Below are 15,680 nucleotides of genomic sequence, written 5' to 3'. Positions count from 1 at the left end.
ATTTCAGATTTACAACGAAAATAACAGCTTGAAGTGGAGCAGGACCAAGTCTATGTCTGGGAGCTTGGCTTACAATGGGCTTTCTGACTTCATAACTTTTAAAAATGTCTGGACAAGACTGCCATTCTCTGGTGCACCTCCTCAGGACTGTTTTTATTTTATTTTTTTGTAGTAGTAGTAATAGTAGTATATTTTGTTTCACTTTTTACAATAACATTTAGTTTTAAACTTAAATGATCATAAAAATCATATGAATATTGCCATGAGGTTGCCGAACTGTTATAAGCACCCAAGAGTGTTTTAGGATGAGCAATGTTATCAGACTTTGAATATATTCCGGCTCTGCTTTCAAAACTCATCTGGATATTACTTACTTGAGTAAAAGCTTCCATGCTGAGAAACATTATAAACCAAGGTAATTGCTGAAGTGCTCAAGACCACTAAAAATGCAAAACATAAGCATATTAAATATATTTGGTAAACACAATAAGCCTAAAAGTAGGCGAGTGTGAAATTTCATGAAAGACATGTTCGCAAATGTTTATATACTCAAATGGCACCAATTGGGTTTGCAAAAACTGTGGGTTTTAGTTGTTAAAAGGTGTTTCTATCTGTCTAAAACATTGCTCAGCTCTAATTCACCTTTATTGACCTCATCAACCATAATGCATGAGTTTAGCCAACTGAGCACTTAACCATGAAATTAAGCTGGATAAGAAATTTTCCACAAAGGGGTCGCTCTGATGTTGAACCCAACATTCAGACCAGTTGCTTTTCAAAGCGCCAAGCAGGCTTAGAGATAGACCTTGCACAGATGATCACCCGCAAACTGACTTTTGATTTGTTGACAGTGCAATGTATGGTCCACAGATGGACATTGTATGTTAAATGTTTAAAATTTTGGTCCTGTATATATAAACGTCAGCACAAAGTAGCTACATCTGTCTTTTAAAAAGATCAGTTTCTTTAAATATAGTGATTTTAAATAGGAGTTCCAGTCTCCTCTGACAGGCCTTGTTGACTTAACTGCAGACCTTTTTCTGCTTAAACCCCGTCTGCCTATCATTCCCACTGTCTAACATTTATTTTCATTCACTTTCATTTTGGTTTTTGGAAGTCCCAAACAACAGTTTGACATGCATGCAAGGTCAAAAAACACTTTCATTTACTTATAATATGCTTTTAGGTTGTATTTGTTTTATTTGTTCAACGACTTCTAAACAATTAATTCTACTATTCATTTTTCTAAAGCTCTCTGGTGATTGGTCATTTCATTTAAAGCAATGGAAAGACAATAATAATTCGAAATGTTCTTGAAAGGCTTTTTCAAGAGTTCGCTCTTAAAAACAAATAGCAAAAATTTATGACAATCATTGTAAATAAATAATAACAAATATTTTATTTGTATTATTTTAAGGTATATGAAAATATCAGCACAAATCATCCTGTTGTCTAAAAACATGAAACTGCATGTGACATTTGGAACAAAGTGCATCTGTTGTTTTCTTTTATTAGACATGGATCAGAAACATTATGTTCTACTGTAAGTATGTGTTGCAGCACATATATGGAATATGTGCAGAACGCATTCCCTGATCTTTTCATGATGTCAGTGCCAAAGCAAGCTATTGTGTCCACAGAGAGAGGCAGCGCCTCAGGGAATACGCTCACTAAAGCACACTGGGACATCTGAGCCACAGAGACAACACTCACAGAGAGATTTGTGGAACAGAAACTCCTCTTTCCTCCTGACTGATCTGATGTGATCTGTGAGGATGAAACAAACAAGATTTTCTCCCTGTTGTTTTAACTCAATTAACTGTGCATCGGTGAACACACACACACACACACAAGTTATCAGAAATAGATGAAAGGTCATATTATAATCACAGCAATCTGTAACACAGTACATGGGATAAAGAGGGAAAAATAATAACAAAATAATAGATCTACCTGCTTAGGATATTCTACTACAATTAGCTACAGGGATAGTTCATTTGAAACTTTTTTAGAACACAATTTAAGATATTTTAAATACTTTTTAAATGTTTTCTAACTATGTATGCTTGGTGAGCAAGAACGTGCCTCTTGCTCGAAGAAAAGATGTTTGTTTTTCCATTGATCATATTTGGTGTGCCTTATTCATGTGTGTCGATATAAAAAGTGTTTATATAAATAAATAAAAGCCCATATTAAACCTGTTCATCGCATAAATCATTCATGCTCTTCAGAAGACATGAATAAAACTACTATATAGGGCATGACTACTATGCAGGAATAAATAAGATGAGTGTCAAACAATGGATGTATTTGTTCTAATTGTTGATGCAGCCAGTCTGATTTCAGAGTGCAATGTCTTGTTTGCCTTTCCTCAGCTGACGGCACCTCTGAATTAATTTAATAGAATAGTAGTGTGCTTTAGGTTGCGCGCTGCTTAATAAAGCTTTAAAAAAGATTATATTATGCTAAATCTACAGTCACACCACATATTTTTCTGCCCTCTAATACTGCGGGGAGACAACTTTAGGCTAGAGAAAATATAGCTAGGGGCCATCTACACCTCTGAAGAGAGATCAGCGGGAGTTCGTGCTCAAAGAAGTGGGATGTCAGCACACATTACTTAAAAAGCTTAACTTTTAATTACTTTATTTAACTTTAAATATTGGCGTTTATGTGATTTTGGGAATCTCTTCGAGCACACTGTGTTATATTCAACTTTGCATATCCATACAGTATGCCTTTGCTCTGTTTTATATGTATTTATGTTCTCTTCTTATTTCCCAGTGGTAAATATACATGTGCGTACCCTGGGCAGACCCCAGCTGTGTGTTTGTGTTTTTGTGTTTTCTGGCTGTGTGTGAGAGTGTGTGCCCAATATGATTGTCTTTAGCAGTCATGCATTATGCATTGATGTTGAATCGGATGTGTGTTCTGTGTATTCAGGGATGGACAGATGTCTATCTGAGCTGGAACCCTGATAACTATCCTGGTGTCCAGACCCTGCGTTTCCCATCCAATCAGATCTGGACACCAGATATTCTGCTCTATAACAGGTAACGGACACATGATTACATTTATATCATTTTTTTTTGCTTCGAGCTGATTATAGTGTGTTGTTCTTAAACCTGCCTAACAAACTTTTTGTCCAACAAAGCTATAAGCCACAGGAGGCTGTTCATACAACACATAAAGTACAACACTATTCAGTGGCTTATTGCTTTTCTAATACAGCAGCAACATCAATACAATAAAAGCACCTTGAGTTATAAGAAGAAGTGCTTAGTTAGGGTGGGTAAAATGATAAAAATGATATTAATTAATAATGTATGCTTATTATACAGGCTTGAGATGGGAGAATGGTTTAGGGTTAGTTGCTTGTAATTATACATATTTACTGTTATTATTATAGTAAATGCATGTAATGAGAGTTAAATGAGAACACTGTAAGATACCAGTTAATCTTAGGCCATGATAAGCAATCCTGTGGTTGTCAAAACATATAGCAAATCGATACGTGGATGTAGGATTCAACTGATGTTATCATGATTTTTGGGTGGCCTTTGAAAAAGTACAAGCCTTGTGTCAACACTCATATTTGAGTCACCATCTGCTCCATCTGAATAAAAGTCTGAATTGATTTTTCATGCACTTAGTTTGGTAACATCATACTTCAATCTAGCTGCTGAAAACTGAAAGCTCAGGCAATATAGACGAGCAGTGAAATATCAGTTTACACAACATTTACATTTTCCTTCATAACTCATCACTCATTTTTTTTTGCGCTTTTTTTTTTTACTCTGGCTACCCCTTGCCTTTGTCCCTTGAAAGAGAGTGTCAAGGGCTAGGGGCAGGGATGTACTGGCCATCGGGAATACAGGGACATTCCCAGTGGGCCAAATCGTGGAATGCGGACCTCCATGATATTAGGCGCTGTTTTTAAATTACAGCAAATGAGAAACTGCAAAAAGCAAATATTTTATATATTTATATATTAAGTGTGAAGCAGCTCTACCCGATGTATCCGCCATTTGTGGGTCAAAACAGAGCAGAATCAGTCCCCCACACAGCTCTGAAGAACGTGTGCTGCATTTCCTCCACAATGCAAAGACATAAATAGAGCTTAAAGTCACATAATCCATTCAGATGTGACACAGAACTTAGTTCTGTAGTGATGTTGGCTGAAGACAGACATAACTATGTAAACTGCATGACGATGGAAAATGGAAAAATGTCAGTAGGCTACATAATTGCTTGGCAGTTCAGCACTATTGTGTTTTGGCATAATGTACTTATTATAAATGTTATAAATGTTATTGGTACAGTATATTAAATTTCAGTAGAGCAGAATAGCTTTAATAGCTTTATTCTCTTTAAACATTTAGTTCTATGTAATTGTAATTGAACAAAAATATTAATTCAGTTAATTCAGCCTTACTGAAGATAAATAGTGCCTTATATAAATTAGATATTATTTACAAATGTTAAAGTTATGAAAGGGATAGTTCACCCAAAAAATGGTCATTATTTGCCAAATTTCATGTCATTCCAAATTTCAATTTATGTACAGTATATAAACGTTAGAATAAAACAGAAATCAAGGGTAAAAAAAAAACAAAACAAAACCAAAGTGGTTTGATAACTTTCTTGGGTTTCACAAAAGTCAGAGAGTGAAGAAATTACATTTTCTCCATTCTAGCTCAAAATCATTACTTTACTCTTAAGTTCCTTTATGTGACAAAATGCATGATTGAGTTTATTATTAAGAATTCAGTGATATCTGTCATTATTCTGTTGTGGTTCAATATAAGGCCCTATACCTTAGCAAAACATTATGTCACACCATTATGTCGCCACCTGGACACGATCTCAATCACCTGAGTATTAATCACCAACACCTGCAACCACTCGTCTGCCACCCTTTATAGCCCACGCTCACCACTTCATCTATGGCTGCTCTCAAGGTTACCAACATTAATGAAAAACTTGTGAAATTTAACCCCAGTTCAGCCATGGCTAGGGATAAAAATATTCCTCTAGGAATTGGGACACCACTACTATAATGTCATAAATCATCTAGCTTCTACAATACACACACCTGCTGGTACACATTAGAGCCCTAACGTTCTATATTAATATCACTTTTTTTTATTAATGTGCCGTTTACTGGCAAGACACACAACAGATATTGCTCAGCTCTCACATTCAGGTACAAAGAAATTGTTTTATTCTACTTTTATTAACAGTTTAATTACTGAATCGCTACATTATATTTTGTAGCAACAAAAGGATAAATCGCTGTTTTTGCTGTAAACACTCGTTGTAAAGATAGATGTTCTCTCTGTCGGGTTGGCAATATTTGAGAAAAGGGTTTAGCATACTGGTCTCAAACTCAATTCCTGAAGAGCCACAGCTCTGCATTTTTTTTCTCCAACCCTAATCAAACACACCTGATCTGGATAATCAAGGACTTCAGGACCAATAGAAACCAAGAGCTGGTTGGTGTTAAACTGTGCAGAGCTGTGGCCCTCCATTGAGTTTAACGTTAGCAAACCAATTTTTTGCACACATTTCTTTGACGTGTTCACTTGAAGGGGTAGGGGTGTCTCGATTCTCTTTTGGTTGGAAGGGAAGGGGTAAAGGTAGAACCAGACAAGCCCTTCAAACAAAGATTTTTCAGGAAAGGGGAAGGGCTAAGGGGTAGAAATGGGATTGGGCCTTAATGTGTTGGTGTAGCCAATGTCTAGTCTAATTAAACACCAGAAGTGTGGAACTACCATTGTCTTCATTGTGCCCTTCAGCAAAAGACTTGGGGCTTGCAGATTTGCAGTTTGCACCATGCTGCGTAAATGATCTTTTGCCATTACAGTAGTACTGTGAGGATTTACTAAAGACATGCAGTGAATAATTAGAGCTAAAAAAGGCATGGCCACATTTTTGTTTGTGCCTGACCTTATTGAATATGTATTTGTAAGAGTTTACCTTTCAGAAGCAAAAATTTATTGAAGGAGAGTAATAAAATGAATCAAGTAATGCCATTTATTGTTAGCTCATTAATCAGATTTAGTAATTGGTGCTAATTCTTTAAACTGTGGGAAGAATATTGGTCTTTAGCAAATTACTAGCAATTTTTGGCACATAAAAATGTATTACATGTAATACCCAATAACTCAAAAAAAAAAAAAAAAAAGCAAAATGCATTACAATTCAGAGACAGTAATATTCTATGAGTAACTAGTAATATATAATGTGTTACAATTTGGAAATATTGTTGTCTCTTTGATCATTAATCTTGGTTACCAAAATTGAAATACATACCAACATATAATTTCCTTCCTGAGTTAGAATTCTCAATAGGTGTTTTTTTGTTTGCTGTTAGCTGTTCAAAGCTGTGAAAGAGTTGGTTGGTTTGGCTTGATCTGGCTAAAAACCACTAGTAACAAAGAAGAAAGGAGAAGAATACCCAGAAAGAAGTTAGTGAGGTGAGAGGAGAATTACACACATCATTAAGCTGCTTATCCATAGATCATCAACTCCTGATGATGGCAATGTCACTCTTCTGAAAAGAAACGAACAATAAAAGAAAGAGTTTTAGAGAGACAACGTGACTTAAATAATAATAAAAAAATAACTCTACAGTTTCAAACCCTTTTATTCTATCTGTGTGGAAATATAAAGGGTGGGTGCAGTCCATTTTAAGTGTCTTTTCCTGTCCTGATGCACACATACATGCTATAATAAGCAATAACATTGTTGGAATCAACATGTCTTATTTGCTTCTTGTTTTATATTTTAGAACAAATATATATGTTTTAGTAAGAAATCTGAATTATTTACAAGAGCTGGTCAAGAGCTAGTATTTGCTGACATACTCATCTGATATCAGACTTCTGTTCAAATGGAAGAGATGTTAACTGCAATGTGTGCAGTTGCACTAAAAATATCACATTGTTATAATAGGTTACGTTTTTATCAATTACATAATTTTACATTTAACCTTTGTAATAAATGTACTATATGAATAAAACTGTTATATAAAAATAGCATTATATATTTTCCAATACATTTTTACCTGCTCTTGAAATGTTTAAAATGTTCAGTAATAGTCACAAACAAAACTGACATGTATATTCTTGTATAGTATAGAAAACAGTAGATGTCAACAAAACGTAGGAAAAAAACAGCATATAACTAATATGAAATTAGATAAATTAAAGGAGCCATATTGATGTGATTTTAATTTCCCTTTCAGCCGGTCACACTGAGTCACTTCGGTGACCAGCGAATTGGGATCTCGCTCCAAGAGACTATAATCTACTTTGAGTTTTATTTATCACTTTTATTTATATAGCACTTTTATCAATGCAGATTGTACCAAAGAACTGAACAGTATCAATTTGAGAATAGAGTGATAGTAATGTATAATGACAAGATTAGACACTTACATTTTTCTTAAATGCAACATTAAGAAAATTCATAAACATTAAAGTAGAAATTAAGTGTCCCCAACTAAGCAAGCCAGAGGCAACAGTTGCAAGGAACCAATCCCATCCATCATAGAATGGCGAAGAAAAAAACAGGCTCCTCCTCTTAGTGCTACCCCACCTGTTGTGTACAAAAGCACTGAAGACCTGCACAAAGGTGGTCATGACCCAGAAGTTCTCTGGGTCGTGCAATGTCAACCGTGGTGGTCCATCTGTGGCTGGCCAACATACGTGAGACTGACAAGATACAGTTCTTAAATGCTCCCATGTCCCAGACCTGCCTCTTCGGTGAAACAGAGAAGTTCTGTGCCAGCCAGACTGAAGTGATCAAACCTCAGCGTGCAACTGTTACCTGCTTCCATTGTTCCTGCTGATTTGGTCTTTGGGTGCTTGGATAAAGCTATTTAGTTCGCTCTTCATCCTCCCAAGTTTAGCAGTGAACTTTGTGGATACACCTGTCTTGCATGCAGAGATTGCCATCCTGTTGTCGAAGGCGATATGAGGATGAGGTTTTACAACCCTTACTTAATAGTACCTAAGAAAGGCGGTGGGCTGATAATGGACCTTTGAGTTTGGAATCAAGCACTTCACAGTCTTCCATTTAAATGGTGATGCAGAAACACATCTTCGGTGCATCTGTCCCCGGGAATTTGGTTTGAAGCAATCGACCTGAAGGAAGCGCACTTTTATGTTTTGATTCTTTTGCACCACAGGCAATTTCTGTGATTTGCAATCGAAGGTTGAGCATATCAGTACAAGGTCCTACAAGGTCCTCTCCATGTCTTTATGTGGAGGTGGTCCTTGTTCCATTGAGAGAACAGGGTATTCACATTCTCAACTACCCAGATTCATTTTAGCTTAGTCACAGGGTCAGTTGTGCAAACCTGCTGTTAGAACACCTCAGTCTGTTGGGTCTTTCGGTCAGTTAGCAGAAGAGCAAACTCTGTCCGAGGATCTCTTTTGTCTGTTGGATTCGATCAAACAAACAGCATGTCTCAGGCAAGAAGCATGCTCAGTTGATATTGAACTGCTTGAATATGTTCAAGAGCAGGACATCAGTCCCACTGAAATATTTTCAGAGGCTCCTAGGGCATATGGCAACTGCAGCTGTGGACACGTCATTGGGGCTGCTCCATATGAGACCACTTTAGCAGTGGCTCCATGGCTGAGTCCCTAGCTGGGGGTCCCTAGGTGCACTCCCTGGAGAATGGAGACTCCACACCAGATGGTCCAGCTGATTTGAGAGCATTTCAGACCCACTCAGGTAGACCTGTTTGCCTCTCCAGAAACCACTCACTGACAGTTGTTTTACTCCCTGACCAAAGGAACACTTGGCATGGATGCACTGGCACACAGCTGGCACACATGTGTTTCTACCAGTGAGCAGGACAAGGAGCAGATCCTGTTATTGGCACCCTATTGGCCCAAGCAGACCTGTTTCCCAGAACTGATTCTCCTCTTGACAGCCCCTCCTTAGCCTTGGCTAAGGAAGGATCTTTTCACTCCGAGACAAGGCACTCTTTGGCACCCACATTCAGACCTCAGGAAATTGCATGTCTGATCACAGTTGTGCTGTCTTTGATGCTACGTTGACTGAATGCAAAGCTTCAGGACCTCAGACCAGGTCTTTGTCTGTCACGGAGGCTGGTAGAAGGAAAATGCCAGCTCCAAGCAGAGGATGGCCCACCAGGGGTGTGCCCTGCCCCTTCAGGGTATGGGCCCACTCTACAAAAAAGTGGCATCCTCCTGGGTGTTGGCTTGTGGAGCCTCGCTAGGTTCTATAGCCTTTGTGTGGAGCTGGTATCCTCCTGTGTTCTCATCTCAAATGGATAAAGGTACTGAGAGGCCTGTTTTCAGGTCAGCTTGTTAACTGCTCCAGAGTGCCCATACATTAGAACCCGTTGAGCTCCCCTCATTTGTTGAATCCTTAAAAAGCTTGAAAAATTAGTTCAGTTCAGGCTAATATGCATTGACTTTTTTATACACTTGAAATAGACTGGTCTCCAAGCAATATCCCAATTTGTAGGTCACTGACATGACGTCTCCATCCCCATTCTTCAGGGAACAAAGGTTACATACATAACAAAGATGTTCTTCCTTTCTCTTTGGAGTATAACAAGCTGTTTATGCATAGATAAGATCCCTAAATATGCAAAGACGAAAGATTCAAACCCAAAGAGATATTCTTTATAAAAGTTAAGACTAAAACATTTCCTTTAAACACGTCAGTACATGTCTACATCACTGCATGAGAGGACCTGCATGACACCACCCAAATGTTTGCACCAAAAAAAAAAAGTAAGAAGTACAAATTTTTGCTGTAGTGTTGCTGCCATATGTTGTGGAGACGCCTGTTTTGTTGTGTCTTCCAAAAGAGGACACAACTAGAAATTGTATTTACAACACTGTTCCAGAACAGTTCAACCCAAATATTCTGATGTGTGCAGTGCATTTTAGAGAGGACTGTTTCCTGAACCTGATAGAGTAGCTTACAATGCTGACTCTGCATATAGGCTGTTTCTATAAAGTGGGGCAATTCCAACTTGCAAGGGCAGTCTGTTTTCTTTTTACTCACAGACTGTAAGTATGTTTTCATATTTAAAAAATTTTATACTAACTATTCAAATGCAAATTTGAGCAGTGTAGAGTAGTGCTTGTTGTTTGTTGTTTCTCTGATCACAAATGCAGACATGGTTTCATGGTAATGTGGCACAATATGCAACGCAACGTGTAAAAAGACAGTAGTCAAAGTTATTATGGGTAATTGTGTCCTTACTCGATGCAACAAATGCATTGTGTCAAATGGGTTTTATTGTTTTTTGTGTCATAGCACCAAGACACAGAATCACATTATGATAAGGGGTGTAACATTTAAATCACACGCTTGAGGTATTTGGCCAATCACAAAGAACTAGATAGCTGGCCAATCAGAGCACACCTCACTTTTCAGAACAATGAGCTTAGTAAAAGTTGACACGTTTCTGAAAGGTGGGGCTTAAAGGAGCAACAATAATATACAGTATGTGGAAAACAATGCGTTTTTTAAACCTTAAACCGCATGAACACATTGCATTACACCAAATGCACAAAATAATGATATAAATAATAATTAAATCAAATTTGTATATAACATTGATTAAAAAAAGTATGGTGTGGCTTACACATACACAAAAACACGTTTTATTATTGTTAAAGGTATAGGCCAATTTACATACACAAGGTTCTTAAGCATTAATGAAATGTTTTGCAGAGTTACATTTTGCAGACATGCAGTATAGTTCTGATGTTCCAGTAAACAGTTGGGACAATTGCACTTACAGTTTGGAGAATTTTAAGAACAACTGTCAGCAACTGTGAAAAACTGTATTTTGCATAGCAGTGTACTTGCAGTGTAAATCCCAAGATAAACACTTTACCTTGTACTTAATGTCCCCCTTATCTATAATATAAAACATGCTGTGAGTGGGTTGTGTTGTTTGTGTGTGCTAGGAGAGAACAGATGTAGTGTTATGTATTATTTAGACAGAGCTCAGAGGTCAGATTTACTTTCCCTACCACCACCCTATTTTTATATAATGGACCGCACTGATTTCCATCCCCCATTTTATAATTTTTTTTTCTCTTTTAAACTTCACTGTCTTTTGTGGTTATTTAGCAAAATTGAATTAAAATATCTGTGTATCCTGACAATTAATTAATCAATCACTCAATCAGTCAATAAATATTCCAAGCATCTTTTACATTGCTATTTTGTCATTTTATTATAGTAGATATTTTAAGGGGTTAGAGGTTTTGATGGGCCTTTCACGTCACAGAATAGCGTATAAAGGGCTTAGGACTGTGTTGTCTTGAGAAAGAGTTTTAATCCAGGCTTATTATATTACAATAATAGTTAAAATTAGCTTTCATTTTGTTGCAGAACTATAACTACATATTGTGTGCAACACTCGTTTAAAGAGCAGACTGCAGCTGGATGATTTTATTAGTGACAAAAATTACTGGGCTTGAAAGACATTGTAATAAAAAAACATTTGGTGAGTCACAAAAAAATATTTCACTAGTTTGCATCCTTGAAAGTGATAGAAAAAGAATCTGATAAGGATAAACAAATCTGGTTTGAAGAATATGCCAGAGGATTTAAAAAGTAGTGAACGAAACTATAGCTTATGTGTACAATGTGTTTGATCAAAATCAATTGATGGTGCAACATAATGAGACAAATAATGAACATCTTTTGTATGCTACAAATAAATTACAAGTTGAATGGGGAGATCACTGTGTCTTCTTGTTCATATAAATTAAATGCAAATGCATACATTTTGACGTCACACAAAGAAGCTGGAGAAGACTGGAGAAACTGTGGGAAGGTCTCCTAACTTAGTAAAGTTATCAGTTAGGCACTTAGTAATTTGTCAAAGTGGTGAACAACATTACTGTCTTTTTATTCATTACTGTACCGGTCTACATTGGTCACGTGGCAATAACAACGTACTAACAATAACATCATGTTTTCTACAATTATTTGGTTTTAATATATAGGTCCCATGTTGTACACCTTTTTGGAGTTGTATTTTAGGTGTTGATGTCCTTAAGAAAAAAAAGGTCAATTTTGGTCTGTCTAATTACTGTTCATGAGCCTCTCTTCTGATTGGTCTGTTTTTTCTGATTGACACATGACCAGGCCAATCAAATGTAATGACATCGCAATTATGTCAGTGCTAGCTGGATGCAAAACAAAGGCGGCTTTCAAAACAACGCAGATTCGGCTACATAAGGAGCTTAAAATATCATCTTCTTGTCATGTCGGGTGCCAGAATCTATGTATTCAAATTAGAAATATGATCACATACCCGATGTTACTGCCTGACAAACAAATGACGGCAGCTGTGTTAAAACACTATAAAACGAGTGGACAGAAACGATCAACAAAAATGCTTGCACACATAATATCAGAAAATGTTCAATGAAGTAGTGTCTTTTGTTGTTATGGGCACATCTAAATTTTTATTGCATCTCACGACTAATTTTTTATGAAATAATGTCTATATACATGTGTGTAAAACTGACAATTTGTATATAATCGTGTTATTGTATATGCATTGTTGTGATCAGCTGGACTAGTATGAAATTATATTTCTGCCACAGTTCTGAGTGCAAAAGATCATATTTTGAGCGCACCACATTCTCTGCATTACCAGCAACAGTGGAAGAGGAAAAAATACAGTGCCCTCAAAATTATTACGCAAGTTGATAATCAGATTTTTTTCAAGCACATATATATTTAATGAAAGCTAGAAGTGAAAAATACCTTAAATTCAGGTGTACATAGTTATTAAGCTCACTTTCTTTTGCAGATAAAGTCTTGAGATGATAAAATAAAAAAATAACTCCCATCTGTCCATAAAGCCAAAATTTGTCTTCAAATTATTTTACTACATGTTAGTATGTGATTCTTCGTAAGTAGGGCTCCTTCACATGTTTTTGTCTGACCCTGCTGAGCCACTGAGTATTTTGCTGTCCAATCGCCTTAATGTTGCAATTTCTAATATTGCATTAGTTTTGAATATTTGTAATGGGCATTTAATACTTGTTTGACTTTCAGCCTGAGTTGAACCTCTTTTTTGGCCCATTTTATCTGTAAAAGAAAACATGTTTAGTAAGTATGTACACCTGAATATGAGATTTTTTTTACTTTTAACCTTTATGAGCAATTATACATCAGTTAGAAATGATTAAATACAAGATTATCAGGAGTTTTTAAGAGTGATGTTGTTTTGAAATGGTAAAAAGCATGAATGTCAACTTGCATAATAATTTCGCGGGCACTGTATTTTTAACTCTTCCACTGTCGCTGGTAATTCATGTGATTAGTTGTCAGTGCAGCCAATCAGAATTTAGCAGCCTTGTCTCTGATTGGTTGGAATTCTGGCACATTGTAACGCTGGGTTGTGTTGAGCTGTCAGCATTTAGAGAGCACTGAGGGTGAGCACCAGGGGAGAAAGCTAGTGAAACATTGCACATGTTCAAAAGAGAAAGTCAGCACACATTTAAAAAAATGCTAAATTGATCTTCGCATGCTCAAAATACTTTCTTCTTTGCAAGCAAAAAATTTTCTCCACAAAAATCTGTTTACCTGTGCTCAAAGTGCATGATATTTAGCATAAATATAATTCCATAGACTAGTCACTAGTTGTAACGTTAGCTGGAATAATAACGTAGTTGTAAAATTAGTTGCCTGATAAAACTGAAATCATGACTAGATAGACACGAGGAGTTTGTCTTTACTATACACGAGATCTGATTCTCCTCATAGTAACAATCCCGTCAGATACGCAATCCTTCTGAGTGTACAGTTCAGTCGATCTGGTTTCATCTGTTAAATTCTCTGGGCGGGCAAAGCATAAAAAGGGGAGGTAACCTTTCCCCGTATGACGACATAAAGGGAAGATTCCAGATTGGGCCATCTGAGTTTTCATTTTTCCAAAGGCTAGGGGAGCTCATTTTAATGTTCATATATATACCTATTTAAAGTAAAATTTTCCTTCCATGGAACCTTTACCACATCCATCATGAACAATTAGAACTGCAACTAAACGTGCCTGTATGATAGAGAGAAATGGGAGCTGTGTTGTGTGTCAGTGACTGACAGCGCTAATTGCCTTCTATGACTAGGCTTCATAATTTTGCATTATGCAAATGTCTTTTGTCATAGCTTGACAGGTGTCACCTCTTCCTAAAGATGGATTACAACAATTTACTTGGTGTAAATAGTTTTTAATCTACATCTTTCAGATTCTGCCAGATCATACACATAAAATATCGCTCATGGCCGCTCAGCCAATTACAACGATCCTCTTGGCAGGAGACAGTAGCTAAAGCATCATGTCATGCTAAGATGAATATATTAAGAGAACATCCAGGAGAGATGCTGACTTTGCTGTCCGACTCTGAGGATAAGTCGAAAGAGGATAAACCTCTAAAGACAAGACAAGAAGCATTTAGCTAAAATATTTAATGAGGATGGATGTGGTGTGGTGCCAATGGCAGGCCTAGTCACAGAACATTCTAAAAGATATTCACAATCACACAGAATGTAAGATGTGCAGTGGCAAGACGTGGCAGTGGCTCTTTAAAAACTGTTTACATTTCTTTGTATTGTTTTTGTGTGATCACGCCGGGACTCTGCATCACATTATGGTCAGGGGGTAACATTAATGCCAAACGCTTGCAAAGCACTGAATAGCTGGCCAATCAGAGCACACCTCACTTTTTTAGAACGATGAGCTTTGTACAAATTGACCCATTTCTGGAAGGCGGGCTTAGAGGAGAAACAATAATGCACAGTATGTGGAAAATAATGTTATTTAAACTTAAACTGCATGAACGCATTGCATTACAGCGAATACACAAAATAATGTTCTTGCTTCCACATTCATAGTCTAAATACTTTCCTGAGGAGATTTTAGCCTGACTAAAAAACGTTCAACATTCAAAACGCATTAGTGCAATGATAATTCACTGCACAAATCAGTTATCTAAATGGGGGGAGACAGGCTCAGTAGTATGCTGCAGCAGGTGCACAGTACGTTTTCATACATGGTATCACTGTGCGTTAACCTGGAGAAATCTCTGACAGTTAAGCAATATAATGTAAATGACAGACAAAGGACAGACAAAGAATGTCTGTGCACAATGGAAATCAACTTCATGTTATCTCTGAGAGGTAAAAAGATATTGTCAGAAGCTTCTTCTTTTCTGCTACACAATGAACCACTTGTTGTTTATGTCAATATTATACTGTATAACTAAAAGAATGATGTCAGATACTAACTGAAGAACATTCATTCTTTAAAAACTGCTCTCAGTGAGATTTTCAGTGACTGAAAGAAAAATGTAACCTTAAAGCAGATGTAAGTGATTTCATTGTCACTAGTGTCATATAGAATTGCTAAAATTAAGAGAAATTTTTACACATTCTACTTAAATAGTACATGTTGAATATGTGATTTTATATATATATATATATATATATATATATATATATATATATATATATATATATATATATATATATATATGAAATGCAACAGCATTCTATAAAGCCAAAAAGCCAATTTCAGTAATTGTTGTCAGATAAAATGTCAAGAAACATACAGGGATAGTTAACACAAAAAATTTCATTCTGACATCATTTAATCA

General features: G+C 36.5%; 1 protein-coding gene across 2 annotated transcripts in view; it reads left to right on the top strand.

Moving 5' to 3' along the window:
• The window catches only part of chrna8 (cholinergic receptor, nicotinic, alpha 8), a 48,257-nt gene that overhangs the window by 22,949 nt on the left and 9,628 nt on the right, over positions 1-15,680 (top strand). For both annotated transcript variants that reach the window (XM_043243742.1, XM_043243753.1), the window contains one exon: positions 2,944-3,053. In XM_043243742.1, the coding sequence (XP_043099677.1) occupies positions 2,944-3,053 (110 nt within the window). The remainder of the gene's footprint in view (positions 1-2,943; positions 3,054-15,680) is intronic.

The sequence above is a fragment of the Puntigrus tetrazona genome, chromosome 1 (assembly GCF_018831695.1).
Source record: "Puntigrus tetrazona isolate hp1 chromosome 1, ASM1883169v1, whole genome shotgun sequence".
Classification (NCBI taxonomy): Eukaryota; Metazoa; Chordata; class Actinopteri; order Cypriniformes; family Cyprinidae; genus Puntigrus; species Puntigrus tetrazona.
The sequence above is the reverse complement of the archived record's forward strand: the minus strand, read 5'-3'. Positions and strand labels throughout refer to the sequence as shown.